The sequence below is a fragment of the Halichoeres trimaculatus genome, unplaced genomic scaffold (genome assembly GCF_033239565.1).
Source record: "Halichoeres trimaculatus isolate MK-OKI-2021-1 unplaced genomic scaffold, fHalTri1.1 fHalTri1_scaffold_8, whole genome shotgun sequence".
Taxonomy (NCBI): Eukaryota; Metazoa; Chordata; class Actinopteri; order Labriformes; family Labridae; genus Halichoeres; species Halichoeres trimaculatus.
The window spans coordinates 34,833,884-34,855,726 of record NW_027437186.1 but is presented as its reverse complement, the minus strand read 5'-3'; the positions used below and the strand labels follow the sequence as shown (position 1 = coordinate 34,855,726).

The 21,843-nt window shown below is 40.2% G+C and overlaps 1 protein-coding gene across 2 annotated transcripts; it reads left to right on the top strand.

Moving 5' to 3' along the window:
• Positions 1–8,103: 8,103 nt before the first annotated feature.
• On the top strand, positions 8,104–20,655 carry msh6 (mutS homolog 6 (E. coli)). 2 transcript variants are annotated; one of them, XM_074675230.1, is made up of 10 exons: positions 8,104–8,556; positions 10,610–10,815; positions 12,060–12,235; positions 12,548–15,113; positions 15,391–15,674; positions 15,757–15,874; positions 17,312–17,401; positions 17,510–17,664; positions 20,157–20,356; positions 20,441–20,655. In XM_074675230.1, the coding sequence occupies exons 1-10, from the start codon at positions 8,300–8,302 to the stop codon at positions 20,520–20,522; spliced, it is 4,134 nt and encodes a 1,377-aa protein (XP_074531331.1). In that variant the 5' UTR covers positions 8,104–8,299; the 3' UTR covers positions 20,523–20,655. The 2 variants fall into 2 exon arrangements, with proteins under 2 accessions (XP_074531331.1, XP_074531332.1); XM_074675231.1 differs by having other exon boundaries at positions 10,613–10,815; positions 20,441–20,594.
• Positions 20,656–21,843: the final 1,188 nt, after the last annotated feature.

The window sequence follows — 21,843 nt, the reverse complement described above, 5'->3', positions numbered from 1 at the left end:
AAATCACAGGGATTAATTGGTCTCTGTGTTTTACTGTAAAGGATGCAAAGTGAAAATGAAACCCTGTGATCATTAAATCTGTTTTATGTCAGAGTAAAGTGAGAGGAACAACAAAGAGAGAACTGGACGGAAAGATGAGAGGGAGGAAGGAAGGAAGGAAGAGAGGAGAGAGCTGTTTTTTCATGTTGCTCTGTCTTTACACTCCCAGTCGTGCTGAAGGAGTCCACATGAGCCTGATGTGCGCTCCTCATTATGCGAGGAGGAGTCCCACAGAGCCGCTTCCCAGCTTCAGGAATGACTGAAGAGGGGGAAGACACCCTGGAGGAGAGGGAAGGTAACACGCCTTTTTCTGGAGGTAATGAAGGTGAAGCCCTCGAGAAAAAAAAGGAAGATGCAAAGAAATCTCTGTTGACCTTTCATGTTTGTTGTTTGTCTGAGGAGGCTTGTTTAGAAAAAAATAAAAAGATATAAAAATGTGGCCGTGATATAGAAATGTGAAACATTTCCAAGTAAGCATTTGCCCATACAACTTTGTAAGCGCCAGGACTAGTTTGTGTAAGACCTAAACAACAAACAGTGGATTGAAAGATGAGTATGAAAGCCAGGCTTAATCCTTCCTTAAAGCTAAGAATAACACACACACACACACACACACACACACACACACACACACACACACACACACACACACTTTGGGGGTATACGGCAGTAGAGACGGTTAAAGCAAAAACACACACACAAACATGCATTTATTATTTAAGCTTCAGTCTCTGCCTTTGAAAATAACACATCCATTATCTCTCCTAACCCATCACAGGGGAGATACAGGAGGACAAACAGAAAGATCAGCACAAAGGTACAAAGCAGGACGGTGACGTGTTTATTAAGCGTGAAATTAACAAATGAATGTGGCAACTTAGTCACTAAGTGTGGTCAAACATACTTGTGCCATTGTGACAGACTTATGAGAACCTCACCTGTCCCTCAGGTGTGTGTGATGCCAGATGATCAGTGGTCAGTTTTCTGCAGTGTTACATGTTGCATAGACATCAGCAAACTGCTTCTGACCAAGGTAGTGTTCTCCATTAGGGGGCGATATGGGTAAAATGTGGCCAAAATTCTATTATTATTATTATTATTATTATTATTATTATTATTATTATTATTATTATAAAATTGTTGTTGTTTTTTGTGGCCCTTATTGTCCTCCGTATGATTTTGCCTTAAAAAATATAATAATAATAATAATAATAATAATAATAATAATAATAATAATAATAATAATAATAATAATAATAATAATAACAAAAATAATAGAGTAATAATAATAATAAAGTTTATTCTTAGTTATTTTTATTTTGTTATTTCTATTTTAATTATATTATCTTATAAAGGCAGAATCATACAGAAGAGAATTAGGGCCACTGGGAAAAAAAATAAAACATCATTTTTTTATTTACTTTTTTCTTTAAGTCCGAATTCTGAAATTAGAGTCAGAAGTCTCAGAAATATAGTCATAAAAAATGTTGATTTTTTTTTTTCTTTCAGTGGCCCTTATCCTCCTTTATAGGAGCATGATCTGGGTTTAATCAGGATTACTTTTCATGTTATGTGGACTATTTTCACCAGCAAAAAAAAATATTTTTAGCTCAAAATGATTCTTATCCTGCATTCGGAACTATTTCTAGTCGCAACTTTTTGTCTTTTATACATCATTTCATAACTATAATCTCATCTTGTGTCCCCTAATCTGATTTTTGAACTCTCACATTTCCACATCCTGATAAATTCACTCATTTAAAGGCGTCAGCTGGAAGACGTGTTGAGTTTTTGCAGAATGTACAGAGCTTAGGAGCCTATGGACAGTCCAGATGTAGATTTGTGAGACGTTACCAGATACACTTTGGTTTTGTTTGTGTACTTGACATAAAATGTAAATGCACACATAATTCAGGACAGGATTTACGTGCCAGAGTTAAAACATTCTAAGATAAAAGCTGAGGATTGTGTGAAACTGGTTTAATGTTTGCAGAGTCTAAACAAAGGGGATCAATTCCAAAGAGGTGAACTGTCCAAGAGGGAGCTGGCAAAAGGGCAGAGTAAGAAATGCAGGCAATGGTCCAAACACACGATTAGGAAGGCTGTAATGACGCTCAAGGACACACAGAGAGAAGAATGGAGAAGAAAACCAGCTTGACCCCCTGACAGGGAGTAACAACCAGGTACCTCAGCATGTATCAGGAAATGTTCTCAGTCTTTCACAGGAGGGACTAATGATACACATCTGACAGGGACCAGTTTGTCCCAGCAGGGAGAGCCCCAACCTCACAGCTTCCAGGCACAGAAACACCAGAAACATCCACGTTTATCCAAAGTGTGGAATAAATCAAAACATGAGAACGAATAAAGAGGCGAATAAGACACAGCAGTGAGACATCCCCCCTCACGAGAGAGGAGACATGCAGGGTTTATATTCACACAGTGAAGTGGTGATGAGACGCGGGGTCGACACAGGACAAGAAGGAAATGAGAGGAGCAGGATGAGAAAGAAGAAAGACAAGGGTAAGCAGAAAATAAACCAGCAAATGACACTGGATTCAACGGATGAAAACAAAAACATGACCTTCGGTAACTTGATGGAGTGTGTCACAGGGTACACTCCAGAAAGGTCGCCAGTTAATCACAGAGCTGACACACAGAGACAAACAACCAGACACACTCACACCTACGGGCTTTCTAAGAGGAACCAAGTAACCTCCACGGGTGATTGAACTGTGGGAGGAAGCTGACGTATCCTGACACAGGAAAACATGGAGGAACTCAACGATATCTGAACCAGGAACCTTTTTACTGCAAGGAACCTGACACAGACACAGATCTTTGAAGCGCAGGAGGAAACCAGAAAACCCTGAGGGACCCCACACACACATCCAAACAGAAGACTTGATATTTTTAACCCTCTTTTTATGACTGATTTGGTGAAATCTGTGCAGAGAAATCCCATCAGGAGCAGGTTTATCTTCTGACAGAGTCCAGCTGGCTTGTATCTGTCAGCGAGGACATTTTTAGCCACTCACAATTTTCAATTTGTGTCTGAGTTGTTCGAAGACATCCAACATAAGTGACCGTACCCGGTGCATGACTTTTAATCTGACTCTTCTGACAGATCTTTACTCACGCTGCCCAATTCAAGGTTTAGGCAGATGAGGCTGGATGAGGTGGGTGTAATTCTGAACATAAATCTCGCCCGGAGCAGCTTTAAAAGCGGGTGAAGGCCATATCATTGAGGGCAGAGCAAGATGAAACATTTTAAAATGTTATCCAAGGCTGCGCTTCGGACCTCTGGTCCATTTAATTTAATGAAGTAGCTGACACTCAGAGAGCCATGTGTTGGTGGCAAAATCTTTCATTCAGAGTGTTTTAATAGAATTTCTACACGCAGGAAATGAATTCTTTGAAAGTCTAACGCTGTTTTGTTTTTGTTTTTTCCCCCCTCTGGTTTACAGCCTCGCTGCTCTCATGGTGTCGTTTTTAAAAAGAGTGAGAGGTGAACAAACCTTTGACATTATCAAAGTGTAAGTAAACAGAAACTCACCACGTGTATTTCGACTGCTCTACGTCAGTGATTCAGTCCCATAAGTGAGTCTGCAAGATAAAAAGCCAAACAGAAAGATCACAATGTTGAGAAAATTGGTAACACTTTACTTGACGCACCTCTGTAAAACACATTTATGAAACATTATAATGCCATTATAGCACTGTACAACACCCATAAATCTTAATAAGTCTGTATAAAAATGTGCTTAACACATTATAGAGCATTTTATAATGCTTATAAGATCAAGTACTATAAACCTATATGACAGATGGTCCCTTGCTAACCAATTTTAGTTGCAAGGATTAAAGGGTATTATGATTATCATAGTTGTTATGAATCAAAACTCTTTAGAATGTCTTATAATCACTGGTATATTATTTATGGGTGTTTATATTGATAGATATAGACCTTTTTTAAGGGGACATATCATGCTGATGCCTGATTTAATACTTACATATAATATAATAAATTTGAAAACAAGACCTTTCACCCCCTGAATTTTCAAAAAATGAGATATTGTATTTTTTCTGATATCCTAGAACGAGATTTGATGCCTCTGAAAATTGGTCATTTCCAGTTGGCCGCGAGATTTCGACCGTTGTGACGACACGAGGATCCTTTCTTTTTATTGGAGTAATCTGATAAAGCAGCTCCTCCTCTGTGATGTCAGTTAGTCACACAACCGCCACCGAGGGATACACCCACCAAAAGCCGAGTATCCCCCCTCAGATGCTGGATGCAGGGACTCTGCTCTGCTGAGCAGCTCGGCTTTACATGGTGAGTTAGTAGTTAAAACACTGTAGTTTTAGCAGACGTCGTAATACTTGTGAGACTGTGATGTTTGCATGCTTGTTCTGACATGCACTGTGAACCTGTAGTAACATAGCAATGAACTGACGGTAGAGACGATCTTTAGACTACACTTTCAGCATGATGGATAAAACAGACAGAAAAGTGAAGGAGCAGGATGGAGCCCTGTTATAGAAATAGTTTATTGGTGAAGTCTGCCTATATTTCCACGTATTAACTATACATGTTACAATGTTACGGTTTGACTCAACACACTGAAGCGTCCTGAGATGATCTGTGTCCAGGTGGATTTTCTTCCTCCTGAGCTGCAGAACCGTCCTGGTCTAACTCGGGGTCCAATACAAAAGGACGTATCCTACACTCTGCCATTTTATTAGTGCTATCAATGCCTTACGGTGAAGTTTTGGCAAACAGCAAACTCGCTCGGTCTGCTCCATTCAATGTGGCGATTTTGTAAATACTGCCATGCTGCAAAAACCGCCCCCTGGCTCTACCCCCTCCGCCCCTCTGATAGAACTGACCCATCAGAGCACAAAGGGCTGTGACGTTGCGAGGTTACTGGAGGTCATTCTCCAAACGGAGCGTTTCAACGAGATCTTCAGAATGGCCTAAACTGAGGATATTGAGAACGCTATTGTGGGGCAATGAAGGAACTAAATGACTTGTACTGAGGGCAGAAATGCTTTACAGGTATCCTAGTCTGGCATAGTGAAAGGGAGAAACAAGCATGATATGTCCCCTTTAATAATTTTATGCTGACAATGAATGGTTGCATAAAAAATCCTGCAGTTTTGGTTGTTGTTGTTTTTTGCATCTGTGCATTTTGTTTGAATTTTACAACTAATGCATAATTTGAATTATCGTCCGTTTTTGCTTCAGTTAAATGAAGATTAAGCAGATGTTTAATGCAGTTTGATGTCAGTTTTTCTGTAGATAAACAAAACCGAGGAGGCTGGTAATTAAATCACAACCATTTCGCCTTCTGTTAACATTAAAACAGACAGCTAACCTACTGTTTAAACAACAATGTTGATTTTAATGCTGGTGGTTATGTGGCATGACATTATAATATCTGTCTTGGTGACTATTCACCCGACCATCAGGATCTCACTAATGTTGTGATAGCTTCTTCATATTGACTCACTGAAATGTAAAATATAGCCTCACTGTATTAAAACAGCCTCTTATAAAACAGCTGTCTCCGGTTTCATAATGCTGTCTTAATTAGAAACTGTCACCCACATATGCCAAAAGTCAAACGCGGGTGGATCTTTAGTTGTTTTAATTATGCAGAGCTATCTTATCCTCTGGTGCTTACAGCAGCATGTGTTTTCTTTATAACCTAACTTTCACAATTACAAAATGCAATTAAGCATATTTCAGTTTGTGCACATTACAAATGGAAAAACACTGCCTGGTGAAGCGTAATATTTCAGCTGCAGACTTCTGCTGAAACAAACCCACTGGACTGTGTGTAAAGTGCTGAATCATGCTTTAATTCCTGCATACTGCTCTTGTTGTTCCCATACATCAAACTCTGCAACAGCAGGCATTGATCAAAAACACAGCACAACAATTATTTTACTGCTGTTGTTATTGAGAACTTTCGATGTTGAGATAACAGGATAGGAAAACATTTGGCTCATATCTTGGTAGAAATTGGCATTGATAAAGCAATTCTGCAAAGAAATTGGGGTATTTATTTGCCCTGCTACATCACAGTTAAACTGCAGGAAATGCATATAGATTGCAGCTCTCTGTGTTGTGATGCACCCTGCTGGTGATGAACAAAAATTACAGATTAAAAAGCAAATTTAAGACTACAACTAAAAGGAAAATCATGTGATATTATTGTGAACATTTTTAATCCATAAGTCTCTACACTTGAAATGTTATTTTACAACAGTTACATTTTTCTTTAATCATTAAATGATGAGTCATTTAAATATACACATCTGTACAGTTTCCAAAAGCTAGATGGCTCTAACATGGCTCTGGATGATCTGGAAGGATTTGGTTTTCTGCTTTTTTATCTTTTTTTTTCTCCTTTTCACTATGCCAGACTAGGATGCCTGTAAAGCATTTCTGCCCTCAGTACAAGTCATTTAGTTCCTTCATTGCCCCACAATAGCGTTCTCAATATCCTCAGTTTAGGCCATTCTGAAGATCTCATTGAAACGCTCCGTTTGGAGAATGACCTCCAGTAACCTCGCAACGTCACAGCCCTTTGTGCTCTGATTGGTCAGTTCTATCAGAGGGGCGGAGGGGGTAGAGCCAGGGGGTGGTTTTTGCAGCATGGCAGTATTTACAAAATCGCCACATTGGATGGAGCAGACTGAGCGAGTTTGCTGTTTGCCAAAACTTCAGCGTAAGGCATTGATAACACTAATAAAATGGCAGAGTGTAGGATACGTCCTTTTGTATTGGACCCCGAGTCAGACCCGGACGGTTCTGCAGCTCAGGAGGAAGAAAATCACCTGGACACAGATCACTGATTTCTAATTTATAATATTATATGTAAGTATTAAATCAGGGATCAGCATGATATGTCCCCTTTAATAGAGTGTTTTCACATGATGTCATCACCTCGAGGTCGACCATGTTGGAGGCACTCAGACAACATAATAGCATTGAGCTCACAATTGTAATTGATTATTGTCACACAAAATGCTAAATTATTGATGCGTTTTTTTGCTTCACTAATCGGTCAGACTGAGGAAAAAAAACATTTCACACGGTTCTCACAACCAAAAAATATGGCAAACCGGGGTGAGTGCTAACAACTGTCCGAAGAACGGAGAACAATGTAGCTAGCTAAGCTCTTTCAGGATTCCCAAGGCAATAATATGTCATTTATCTCAGCATTTGAGTCTGTTCACAGCATTTCTTGTCAGGTAGGTGATGCTTTCTGTCCACAGCTTCTTAAAATCACACTTTAGTAAAAGTGAAAACATTATGGTGGAGTATAACTTTGATTCACAGGTAATTCACGACAATAAATAGCACATAAGTTAAAGTCAATATCTTACAGGGGGATTTTTTAAAGTGCTGGAAAGTGACCCTCTCCCGAATTAACATCATTTATTTCGTGGACCCCCTCTCCCGTGAAAACGTAGTAGCAACTTCAAGATTTCCATACCTTTGGGTAGATGATAAAGATGCTAACTCCTCAGTCTCTCCAGCTTATCAGGTGCTCTTTTTCAAAATATTTCTCTTTTTCTTACTGGCTGAGTCCTTTACTTTAAGTTTTCATGTGCGCCTTGTGTTTTTCCACATGTGTTGGAAGATAACATATCTCAAAGTTATGTTTTACAGCCTATTTCTGTCCATTTAATATTTACGTTTGTGTACCGCCAGTGTTGCCGCGCATCCGGGTAACTGCCCAAATCGTAACGTCAGCGCAAAGTCGCAATAAATGAGCCTACTTGAGCAAAAACTAGTTTTTTTTATGTTTCATACTATTTCATCCAAACAAAAATTTCAAAAGTACCCTAAATTATTCATTTGTTTCGATTCATTTAGTATTTGTTTTAATTACGCACTAAAACTCCTTAAAATCATTAAAAATGTAAACAGTACTTACTGTTTGTATTTTTGTATCCACTTTTTTGTAAATAAAGTTGAAAATGAAAAAAAATGACATCCATAAGCGCCAAAAAACACACATGTGACTTCCGTGTTGTATCATTCTTGCTTGTGATTGGAAGATGCTTTTGGACACGCCCACCACATCCTGTGCATGTCTTTCCCGCGAACAGGATGCTCTCGCGCCGTGCAGCGCTCTAGCAGAGTGCTAGGTGATGCGGAGAGGCTAAGACAGCGCGATTAACTTAAACATTAAGTGTTATTAACTTCCGATATTAACTAGAAACAGACTTTAAACTCACAAACATGGCGAAGCAAAGCTCCCTCTTCAGTTTTTTCGCCAAGTCACCGCCGCCGGTCTCCAAACCGAAGCCGAGTCCCTCTCCGGCCGAGGCAGACCTGCCTTCCTCGGTGCAGAAGTCCAACTCCTCCCCGAAGGAGCAAGCTAAGCAGACCCCGCAAAAACAACCAGCCAAGAACAACACACCGAAAAGTAGCTCAAAACCAGCTAAAGGAGGTTTCGCCAAACTTTTCGGAGATAAAACTCCAGCAGCTAAACAAAGGTATGTTTATATGTGCTAATGCTAGGAGCTGTTTAATTCCTGGAGACATGTTTGTTTCTGCAGCTTTCCTCTCTGTTGGGGATTGACTGTCAGGCCTGGAAGAAGATCGTGTAAAGCTACTTAGAGCAAGCTAACTGACACATGAAACTGATGAGCAATATGCGCTTGTTCGTCTGGGTTGAGTTGAAACTTTCAGTCATACTGCAATCTTAACTTTGACTCCATGTATCCTGCACACCACGAGGTTTTGGTCCGTGCAAAGGCGAAAGCATGACTCCCACTCAGTGTATGTGCAGTTAGCATGACATCAACTAAATGTGCATTGTTTTTAGTGAGCCACGTGGACTTCTTGTTATTTTGAGTTGCAAATTAATGTTGACATGATTGCCTCCAGCTGTGTTGGTGAGACAGTGAAGATGGTTGTTTCATGATCCCCTGATGCAAATAGAGCAATATATATGTCACTGCAGAGGATGTCAAACTTTCAAAATAAAATCACAATCTAAACCTGTGGTTAGATAGAGAAAAAGAAATGTCTGTGATCACAAAAAAAAAAAAACTTGTTGAAATTTGCATCATTACTTACTAATCATTCAGCCAGGGGCGTAGCTACAATTAGGCAAACACAGGCAGTTGCCAGGGGCCCCAAAGCATCTCTTAAAAACTGATTTATAAAGTTCTCTTCAATTGAAAGCATTTCCTTTTTCTAAATCTTACTTCACATGCTTCAAAATACATCAAAAGGCTTAATCTTTAATGATGGTTTCGGGTACTCCCCCTCCCTTCTTATTCAATGGGCTATTCCACGTTACAACACATCTGAAAATTTGATCCAGGAAGAAAGTGGTAAAAAACACTTTTTTTCCCTTTTTTTCTTATTTTCAACCAAGTCGGGAAAAAAACAATGTTGCTCTGAGATCTAAGATAAACATTTAACACTTTTAGGATTTTAAGGACTTTATCTAGCCCAGGAAACAGGATAATTTTCTCAAAATCAAACTTTTTGAGTTGGTGATAAACATTATTGTACAAAATCTCTTTTTTGGATACATAACTCACTGGACAGGGGGTCAAATAAAAATACATTAACTGTAAAATGATAAAACCAAAAAGTATGGTAACTGTAAATATCACCTCTTTCAGTAGATTTTTTCCAGTTTTATGTTGTGCTTGATATTTAAATATTTTTCTTAACCAAATTTCTTTTTTAAATATTTACCTATTGTAATGTTTTTCACTTCATCCTTTCTTGTTTGTTACTGTTACTCTGTAAATTCCCCACTGTGGGACAAATAAGCTGTCAATTGACCATAAAATATTTCAAATCCGGGACAAAGTGGACTAAATTATGGATTCACTTTTTTCTAAATCAAACTAAAGTACAGAACTTGAGGAAATGCATTTAGTTGCGTTAAGTTACCATGTACAAGATTAGCTCTGTCTCATGCCTTGATTCTGGGAAAGAGACAGTGGACCCAGGGAAGGCCAGTCTAGCTCTGAGGAAGATGAGTTACAAGGACATGGAGGGCCCCATTGACTGGGTTTGCATTGGGCCCCCAAACGACTAGATACGCCCCTGCATTCAGCCTAAATAAAACCCCCAAAGTCTTCACTTTAAAGCAATATTCAGAGGATGGTGGTTGTTTATCTTCTCATTATGTATGTAAATTAATGTTTTGGAGTCATAGACAAATTATATTCACATGGTTTGACATGAAAATGTTTCAATGAATATGCATAAGATAAAAAGCCTTATTTACATAAAGTCAGATATAGAATTCAAGAGACTTGTAAACAAAGTATTAATAGATATTGTCAATTTGAGGGGAATTAGATGGTAGATGACCTTATTTTCAGGTTGTTGCACAAAAGAAAATATAAAAGCAACTTGACACAGTGGGTTTTGGCACCAATTTGCAGTTGATTCACCTCCAGCCTGATAGCTTCCATCTGCCTGGTGAAAGAGTAACTAGCATGTTGAAACCAGACCTAACACAGCAATCAGACTTATTTGTATAAAAATTTAGAAAATGTTCTTTGTGTTTTTCTTCAGCAGCCCCACATGCTCATTAAATGCTGGAGCTCTTGTGTGGACAAAGCTGGAGGGGCACCCCTGGTGGCCGTGTATGGTGGTGCCTCAACCCCTGACAGGTCAGCAGATGAGAGGAAGAGGGCGGGACCAGCGCATACATGTTCATTTCTTTGATGAGCCCCCGACCAGAGGATGGGTCAGCACCAGATATGTCAGAGAGTACCAAGGTGGGTACTAAGATAATATTAATTATTGTTAGGCCTGTCACGATAACAAATTTTGCTAGACGATAATTTTCCAAAATATTATTTAGCTGATAAACAATATTATTGTCAATGTTATTTTGATTGTTTTTAGCCATTTTTTCACTGATGTAATTATGATAAATGGGATAATAAAGTGAGTACAACATATCAAAAGCAAGAAACTTTAATTTCTTAAGAGTATTTAACTGTAAGTAAAAGGTCAGGATCTTTTAAATAAAATAAATTAAACAAAAAATATAATTCATTTAACAAACAAGAAAGAGAAAAAAAATACAATGAAAATGAAATTTAGAAAAAAAAATACATGTCAATGGAAATAATTAATACTAATCAAAAATAATAAAACATAGACCCTGTCTCTAAAGAAAAAAGAAAACCAACAATTAAAACTATAGCCTAAATAAAAGGGAGTTTATACAGTTCCTGAATTGTTTGTAACATGTACTTTTTCCCAGTCAATCCGTACTGTCTGTCAAACATTTTTAACATTTCTGGTTTTCAACCGTATTAAAGGGCTGCATTTCTTTGGCAATGTAGCTGTCTTTGAGCGCCCACCATTTGGCGCTTTTATTTCTATTTACTTTACAAACCAAAAGCCTCAGTAAGAGCGGATTGTCAAAGAACAAGGCTCCGCTGCACCTCCCTCTTCTTCTTCTTCTTCGTCGCCACTATTTTCAAACTAATGCAACATTTCAGCTCATTGGTGTTCATGAGCTCACACTTTGTTCATTCTGATAAAAAACAAAATATTCCCACACTGGGACTGTGGCAGGCGGCTTAAGAACCGTATCTTTGGTGCCATCACTCATATTAGCGTGTGTTTCCTCCTTACCCCTCAGGACGCTCGCTTCAGCTCTCTCCGTGTGTACGCACGAGCAGCCCCTTCACCCCAAAGATCGCATTTTTGACAGATGCTCACTCTGCTATAAATATGCTAAATCTGCTATAGAACCTATGCACCCCGATGTTAGGAAAGATAGACGTAGTGAGCCATCTTCTCATTCAGCCTCTTTGCTCGAAAGAGAGGAGGAAAACAAACATGCATGCACATGTCAGTTTATCGAGGCTGGCAAACTTACCGAGGACGTTTTTATTTATCGTTTGGTTAATTAATCTATTGATCATCGTGACAGGCCTAGTTATTGTGTCTTAATAATGTTTTAATCCTCAACAAAGCTACAAGGGTGTGTTTTCACGCTTTACAGGCTCTGACAGCAGTGAAGCTAAATCAGGAGGAGTGTATTTCAGCGGGAAACCTGTGATCCGTCGAGCGATGGAGCTGGCTGATAAAGTGATGCCAGACAGTCCGGAGAAAAGACTGAAGATTCAGCTTTGTATGGATCCATCTGATGACGAAGAGGATGAGGATGAAGAGATGGAGGTTATTTCTCTTTCTCGTTATATTTGATTACTAAAACAATGAGAGACTTAAAAAATCCAATGTAATTTTTTTAGGATATTTTTGGGTGAAACATCTTTTTATTTCAGAGTTCTGGGATTTTTTCACATCTGTGCACATGAAGCCCTCAGATAAAAGCATCAGATTTAAAACAAATAACAGGAATGATGAAATGAGAAACAAGATTTTTAAAAGAAAAAACCTTTTCATGGGATGTTTCTTGCTTTCACAGTAGTTTGTCATGTCAGGGTTATCTTGTATTAATGTTTTGTTTCCCTTTCGTCACTTTCTCAGATTACGAAGTCAACACTGACTGATGAAAGTATCACTGACGAGGATGAGTACAAAAATGAAGAAGTAAAGTCACCGAAGGTCAGTCGACGTTCTACCCGAGCTTCAAAAGATCGAGGGAATAAACCCAAACGTCGGCGAATAATCGTGGCTCCAGACAGCGACGGATCAGGCGAGGAATTCAACCCGGATCAGGCTGCATCCAGCAGTGAAGATGAGGAAGAGGAAGGCACCGTGAGCAGCGAAGAAGAGGAAAAAGATGAGAGCATGGATGAGTCAGAGGCTGGTAGTCCTGTGAAGCCGGCAAAACGCAAACGCCCCTCAGGAAAGTCGTCATCCACAAAAGCAAAGACACCTTCAGCTCCAGCTTTTACACCGAAACGATCTCCTGCAGCTGTCGCAGCCGACACGAAATCTCGCCTTTCTGCTTTTTCTGCTCCTGAAAACTTTGAGAGCCAGACCAATGCATCAGGGGGCAGCGGAGGAGCCACGGTTTGGGACCACGAGAAGCTGGATTGGCTGCAAGAAGGAAGAAGGAAGGACGGGAAGAGGCGTCGACAGTCAGAGGAGGGATACGATCCCGCCAGCCTGTACGTGCCTGAAGACTTCCTGAACAGAACCACTCCTGGGATGCGCCGCTGGTGGCAGCTGAAGTCACAGATGTTTGATACCGTCGTTTTCTACAAAGTGGGAAAGTTCTACGAGCTCTACCACATGGATGCTGTGACCGGCGTCAACGAGCTGGGGCTCACCTTCATGAAGGGGACCTGGGCGCACTCAGGCTTCCCAGAGATCGGCTTCGCTCGCTTCTCAGACGTGCTGGTCCAGAAAGGCTACAAAGTGGCTCGTGTGGAGCAGACGGAGACGCCGGAGATGATGGAAGCTCGCTGTAAGACGATGGTGAGGCCCACGAAGTTCGACAAGGTGGTGAAAAGAGAAGTGTGTCGGATCATCACGAAGGGAACCCAAACGTACAGCGTGCTGGACGGCGCCCCCTCTGAGAGTCAGAGTAAGTTCCTGCTGAGTTTGAAGGAGAAAGCTGAAGACGACGGCTCAGGTCAGTGCCGCACTTACGGAGTCTGCTTCGTGGACACGTCTGTGGGATATTTCCACATCGGGCAGTTCCCAGATGATCGCCACTGCTCACGTCTGCGCACGCTGATCGCTCACTACTCTCCCGCTGAAGTGCTCTTTGAGAAGGGGAACCCGTCCGCCGAAACACGCAAAATATTCAAAGCGTCTTTGTCGTCAGCGCTTCAGGAAGGACTCAACGCGGGCACGCAGTTCTGGGACGCACAGAAGACTCTGAAAACCTTCTCTGAGGAGGATTACTTCAGAGAGTCGGCTGAGAAGGGGAACAGTTTCCTTCCTGCTCTCCTGAAGAAGATGACGTCTGATTCGGACTCTCTGGGCCTCACTCCTAAAGACGGCTACGAGCTGGCTCTGTCGGCTCTGGGTGGATGTATCTTCTACCTGAAGAAGTGTCTGGTGGACCAGGAGCTGCTCTCCATGGCTAACTTTGAGGAGTACATCCCTGTGGATGTGGAGATGGAGAAAGCTTCAGGCCCGGCCAGTTTCTTCGCTCAGACTCGGCAGAGGATGGTCCTCGATGGAGTGACGCTGGCGAACTTGGAGATCTTTCAGAACGGCTCAGGAGGAACAGAAGGGACTCTGCTGGACAGGCTGGACTCCTGCTGTACCCCTTTTGGCAAGCGGCTGTTGAAGCAGTGGCTCTGTGCTCCTCTCTGTAACCCCTCCTCTATAAAGGACCGTCTGGACGCCGTCGAGGACCTGATGGCTGCTCCGGCTCAGACCACGGAGGTGTCAGAGCTCCTGAAGAAGCTGCCAGATCTGGAGCGCCTCCTCAGTAAGATCCACAGCATCGGGACCCCCCTGAAGGGCCAGGATCACCCCGACAGCAGAGCCGTGCTGTACGAGGAGGTCACCTACAGCAAACGTAAGATCGCAGACTTCCTCTCGGCGCTGGAAGGATTCAAAACCATGCAGGAGGTCATTTCCATCCTCGCCCCGGTCGCAAAGGAGTCTGGATCCACGCTGCTCCGCCAAATCCTGACCCTGAAAGGCAACAAAGGCGGCCTCTTCCCTGACCTCTCTGCTGAGCTCCGCCGCTGGGAGACCGCCTTCGACCACCAGAAAGCTCGCAACACAGGCGTCATCACCCCGAAAACCGGCTTCGACCCCGAGTTCGACCAGGCTTTGACCTCCATTAAGAGCTGTGAGCGGGAGCTGCAGGATTACCTGGACCAGCAGAAGAAGAGGCTGGGCTGTAAAAGCCTGACCTACTGGGGGACTGGGCGGAACCGGTACCAGATGGAGGTTCCTGACAGCATCTCGGAGAGGAACATCCCAGAGGAGTACCAGGTGAAGTCTACCAAGAAAGGTGCGAAGCGTTACGTGACGAGGAAGATCGAGCAGCTGTTCTCGGAGCTGCAGAGCTTCGAGGAGAAGAGGGACGCCGCCCTGAAGGACTGCATGAGGAGACTTTTCTACAACTTTGACAAAAACTACAAAGACTGGAAGACCGGCGTGGAGTGCATGGCGGTGCTCGGTAATTCAATCTACAATATTCTTGTTAATTAAATCTTTTGGGTTATTTCTGAAAGCATGCATCAATCAGATGAAATTTCTGCGTTTTCATTTGTCTGATGCTCGGTTGTTTCATTCAGTGTCTTTAAAGAGAAACTCAGTCACAGATCTCTGCACTGAACACATTTCCTGCAGATTGGTCTCATTAATCTCCATTATCTCCGTCGCCTGATGGTGTTCTCTCTCTCAGAGTCTGAATTTTTGCCTCTCATCTCTAATGATTGACGTCCTGTTTCCAGACGTGCTGCTGGCTCTTTCTCGCTACAGTCAGGGCGGAGACGGGCCGATGACCCGTCCACAGGTGGTGCTCCCCGAGAGTGACGATCAGGCCTCGCTCTTCCTCGACCTCACAGGATCCCGCCATCCCTGTGTCACGAAAACCTTCTTCGGGGATGACTTCATCCCTAACGACGTCTTCATCGGCTGCCCTGGAAGCAGCGAGGACAGCGAGGTAACGGGTCACGCCTCCTGTGTCCTGGTCACGGGGCCGAACATGGGTGGAAAGTCGACTCTGATGAGACAGGTGAGACGGTTATAGACGCTAACGGGACAGGTCTGGCCTCTGTCGGCACATTTTGATTCACCTCGCTGCTGTTTTCTCTCAGTGTGGACTCGTGATCATCCTGGCTCAGCTCGGCTGCTACGTTCCCGCTGAGAGCCTCCGCTTTACTCCAGTCGACAGAGTCTTCACTCGGCTTGGAGCCTCAGATCGCATCATGGCAGGTAACATCAAGAGTTTATGTAACGATGCATGAATCAGCTCATGAGAAATAAAGTGTTTTTCTTATTTTTATTCAAAAAAAATCTTATTAGACTCATACCAGCCAAAATAACCTGACAAGACTAAAAAAAAAAACCAAAGATTTACTTAAAATTTTCTTGTATGATGACATTATTCTCACCAGAATGGTAAAATCATTTTACTTTCTGACTTAGGAACTGTGTTATCTAGATCAAGGGTCTACAACCTTTAATGGTTCTTTGACTCCTTTGCAGTGGCTCCTTGTATCTTAATAAAATATTATTTAAATTTTTTTAATAAAACAAAAATTTTGTCTTGCAGAGGGAATTGATGAGTAAAGACATGGACACAAAAAAAAATCATGCATTAACATTTTGTTTAACGAAATCTTCCCCACCTCTCGCATTAAAGCTGTCAATTTTTTTTTGAATTTTTTGATTTTTTTTTTTAAATTAAATATTTGACATTTTTCAAATTAGGAAAAGAAAAAATAATTTTTGGAAGACTGCAAATTTTTGAAATTTTGCAAATAAATATGTTGAATTCCCCCAACCTTTTCCAGAATGTTCAAATTCTGTTTAATGTTTAACAATTTTTTGGGAACTTTTACATTTTTTCTAAATCAGCAAATTTTTGAAATCACAATTTTTCAATTTCTTTTTTAATTTATAAGATTTGCACTATTTGCAATTTTTTATCTAAATTTTTGACACATTTCAAATTTAGAAAATAGAACATATTTTCCAATTTTGCATATTACAAATTTGTTATATTCCTGCAAACTTTTGCAATAAAAAATCCATGTAATATTTTGCTTTTTCTTGTTTTTTTTAATTTTTACATTTTTTTTATCGTTTTTCTTTTCAATTCTTGAAATTACAATTAATCAATTTCTTTTTAAATTTATAAAATTTTGGCAACTTTGAAATTTTAAAATTTTGGGTATTTTTTGCAGAAAAATGTATTTCAAATTTTTAAAAATGTTTTGCAACTCTTTGAAATTTTTAAATTTTGGAAGTTTAAAAAAAAGATTTTTTTTTTTTTTTAATTTTGCGACTTATTGAAATTTAATACATTTCGCAAATTTATGAAGTTTGTTTTACTTATTTTATATTTCCATTTTTTTTATTAATTAAAAAACTAAGACATCACAAGTTCACTTTTATAAACACAAGAAATTCTCATTTAGATTATTATTCACTGGATTTTTACTTTGTTTTCAAATTTTATACACTTTTAGGTCTTTATTGTTATGATAAAGTATATTTTGTGGCCCCTCAATGACTTTAATCCAGGTGAGCTGAGGCAGAATGGCTTTTGTGAAAGTAAAGGTTGCAGACCCCAGATCTGGAGAAAGTATCTAAAAATGATCTTTTATTAGCGGAATCAGCCTTTAAAGACCTGTTTCCTTTGCGCAGGTGAGAGCACCTTCTTCGTGGAGCTGAGTGAGACAGCCAGCATCCTGCATCACGCCACCAAACACTCCCTCGTGCTCCTGGATGAATTAGGTGAGTGTTTTCTGTCAGCGTGGTGAACAGTGAGTGTCTTCAGTTTTTTGTTGTCCTCGTGGCTGCACGTTCTCACGCTGTTTCTCCTCTGCTGTGATCTCTTTGCAGGAAGGGGCACAGCCACATATGACGGCACAGCCATCGCCAGCGCCGTCGTGAAGGAGCTGGCTGAGAAAATCTGCTGCCGCACGCTCTTCTCCACTCATTACCACTCCCTGGTGGAGGACTACGCCAACAACCCTGCTGTGCGGCTGGGCCACATGGTGAGTCCGACAACACAGGAACTCTGTATTCAAAGAAAAGGACGACAGTTTGGAAAGTCTGAGAGTTTATGTGAAGCAGCATCACAGGATTTCTTGTCGACACTTTGGTTAGTCATCCTGAACACCCCACTCTCCTTCTGCTGACGATTTCTCACACAGTTTATGTCCCTGGTTCACAACAAGCTTTGAGGGACCAATTACATTTCAGAGTCTTTGTATCCAGCAATTTACTGTATTACCTGGTTTTTAATGACTGCAGGCCGTTATTTCCACAAATGAGCCACAGTATGAAAAGCAAACTTTAAAAACAAAAGTATGAGCTAAGAAAGTTGTAAAGTGACATGGATCAGAGACACATTTTTAATTTTCAAAGACTGTTTTAAAGTCTTTCTATAATATTCCAGCTTTTACTTTTATGGTTTAAAGACTTTTGTCTTAGGGTCTGCAGGAGTTTTCGCTAATTGTTAGTAAACATTAATTCAAACTGGGCTCCTCCTTGGCTCAGTGCCAGCTGCAGCACACACCCACAGCCTCTGACCATCACTACATGAACACACTCACTAGTCCAGCAACCACCTGTAGCATCACATTTCTAGGTGGGCGAGACTCGAGAGCCATGCTCCTGACTTAACATGTTAAAACAAGCAAACCACAGGTATCTGACACATACATGGTTAGCAGACAGCTAACTCACGTCACTCTTCTTCACGTCCACTATCGTAGCTGCTCTGATTAGCTCCTTCCTCTTGCTAATCAACACGCAAAGTCACTTACACATTTGGTGTGATGTGATATGTTGATGTAACCACACTTACCCTCAACATCCAGGCAGAAGAGGGGGTATGAGGCTGACACATGTATAGAGGCCCAGAGGAGACAGTTGAGCTGGATTATTCCTGTAAAAGTTGACGTTTTATTTTCTAAGAAAATTCTTCAGACTCTGCCTTTATGGTTTTTTTTCATATTGAACACTTTTAAGAAACTTTTTTTTAATTTAGAGCAGTGTTTTTGTTCTTCTGGCACTGTTTTTAGGTATTGAGACCTCTGTATCTACTTATATAAAGACACATTTTTGAAACTTTCCCCATCTGAAAACTGAAAACTGCAGCCGAACACACCAGTATAAAACGCACCTGTTGTCCTCATTGTGGGTGCGCATGTTTACCACAACTTTTAACTGAAGTTCCTACATCTTCAGTTTGACTTCTGAGCAGTTTCTTCACTCTCAAAGCTGATGATTAAAAGGCTCAGACATTCAAACAAAGCATGAAGCTAATGCTAGAGTAAAATGTGTGAGTAAAAAAAAGTAAAATAGTAAACACCTTCTTCAAAGCTGTAACTCTATGGGGCGCCGTTTGTAAAGCAGCACGTGCTAAAAAAAAACAGCAACATTTTGTCACATTTAGCTTCAAACCAAGGGCAAAAAACTGGTGTGATTTTTTTCTAGTGACCTTTTATGACATTTAGAACAATATTTGTCATCTTAGAAAAATCTTAAACAGTTAATTGTAAATATTAAATGTCACACGTAAATGCTAAATATAAATCTGAAAGTTTAATCTAAATCTAAATGTTAAATCTAGATCTAAATGTTGAATCTAAATCTTAATCTAAACGTTAAATCTAAAACTAATTGTTTCATCTAAATGTTAAATCTAAATGTTTAATCTAAATCTAAATGTTAAATCTAAATCTAAACTTTAAATCTAAAACTAAATGTTTAATCCAAATGTTAAATCTAAACGGGTGTGATTTTTTTCTGGTGACCTTTTATGACATTTAGAATAATATTTGTCATCTTAGAAAAATCTTTAATACTTAAATGTAAGTATTAAATATCACACGTAAATGCTAAATTTTTAATCTAAATCTAAATGTTTAATCGAAATGTTAAATCTAAACAGGTGTGATTTTTTTTTTCTAGTGACCCTTTATGACATTTAGAACAGTATTTGTCATCTTAGAAAAATCTTAAATAGTTAAATGTAAATATTAAATGTCACATGTAAATGCTAAATATAAATCTAAAAGTTAAATCTATATGTTAAATCGAAATCTAAATGTTAAATCGAAATGTTTAATCTAAATCTAAATGTGACACGTGACGTGTGACATTTAATATTTACATTTAACTATTTAAGATTTTTTTAGATGACAAATATTGCTCTAAATGTCATAAAAGGTCACTAGAAAAAATCACACCCGTTTTTTGCACATGGTTTGAAGCTTAATGTGATAAAATGTTGCTGTTTTTTTTTAGCATGTGCTGCTTTACAAACGGCGCCCCATGTAACTCAAACTCCTTTTTCTTCAGTAACATGATGCAAAATGTTCAAAATCGTAACTTTTTAACAATCTGAGCTGCAGAAGTGTTTTTATATACTCAGTCTCCTCTGGATTACCGTTTCTGAAATCACCCGATGTGTTTTATTTCACTCTGCACTCGTGTGCTGCTGCTGTCATCAGTGTAATCTCTGCTTTGTGCCTTTAAGGCGTGCATGGTGGAGAATGAGTGCGAGGACCCGAGCCAAGAGACGATCACATTCCTCTACAAGTTCATCTCCGGCGCCTGTCCGAAGAGTTACGGCTTCAACGCTGCCCGGCTCGCCAACCTCCCTGAGGAGGTCATCCAATCAGGACACAGGAAGGCCCGAGAGTTTGAGAAGAGCACCATCAGCCTCCGCCTCTTCAAGTGCGTAGATATTCACCAAACATCCAAAATGAGAAGATTCGATAAATGATTTCATCATCTTTTCTTCCTTTTTTTTTTTTTTAGGAAGCTGTGCCAGTTCGCTGACGACGCCTCACTGGGACACAAACACTTTTCTTCTTTGGTTCAGACACTGAACAGCCTTTAGTTTGTACACACTCTTTTGTTTGTGCTGATTGTTTCCCCAGCACTTGAAAAAAACACTACTGTTATGATCTAATAAAGTTTATTTTTAAAAAATGACAATGTTTCATCTAGGAAATTAAACCCTTTTAATTCACGCTAGCGCCTACATAACGGTTATTGAATACTTCACAATATATTAAGTCTAGATGTTATGATACATGCATACATTTCAGTCTGTATGAGAACCCACAATCACCAGTACACATGAATGGGGAGGAGGGGGGAGGGGCAATGAAACCATATAGCGCTGTATATAGATACTTGTCTCAGCTTCAGTAGAGTAAAAGCATTTTAAATTCTCCAGCAACATTAACAACAAAAATAAAATACACATCGAAAAGGAGCTGTGCTTTCACAGGACGGCGTTGTTTTTCTTTTGGAGACTTAAAGGGAGACGGGATTTCTTTTTACGGAAGAAGGTGAAGACGAGGCTGCGTCTTCGTAAGAAACACGGGTTTGACTGTCCTTAAAAATGCTTCGTACATCACGACATCCTTAAAATCCTCCATTTAGAGATCGATAGGAACAGAAAAGATGCATAGATAATGTAAAATCCAGTGAAATGTCACAGAAACTGCATAAATACACACATTTACGATGTAACTCCCAAACAGAAAAGCAGTGAAGTCTTGTGAAAGCACATTTCAGCATCTATTATTTTCTATATTGCAAATGTAAATGAGTCAACATTGCTGGAGAAAGTGTTTTTAGTGTTTTCCTCTCTTTTCTCTGATCTCTTTCACAGAAAGAAGTTAGATACTGCGACATGTATAATTACAGCAATTCTAGGGTATAATAACCAAAAAATTTAAACACATTTAATAAAATAAAGACATTCAAGTACAGTAAGATTTTTGCATGAAAATACAAAACTACACAAAAAGCATTAAAATCAAATCTCAACAGTTGTCTCGAGGGGAGAAAAAAAAAAAAAAGCTGAAGTGCTAGGTCGTTTTTCTCGTACGTTTTCGTACGAGCGCGTTGGTTGCTCAGTGATGGAAGCATCGTCGAGTTTGGGGCGCGGGAACGTTGTGCCTCTTCGGACTGAGCGATGGGTCTGTACATGACTGCGGGATCCTCTGAACGCAGGAGAGCCTCGTGGCTTTTTGTCCTTCTCTCACTCACAAACCAACACACCCACAAACCCTGAGTCAGCTGCTCTCTCTGCACCGTCCCGCTGAAGTCGTCTTTCTTTTTTTATTTTTTTGTCAAATGGCCGAGAAAAAAGAAAAAGCGAGGCATCCGTAATGAGACTTTTTTCTCTAAATGACTCCGTTTTAGCA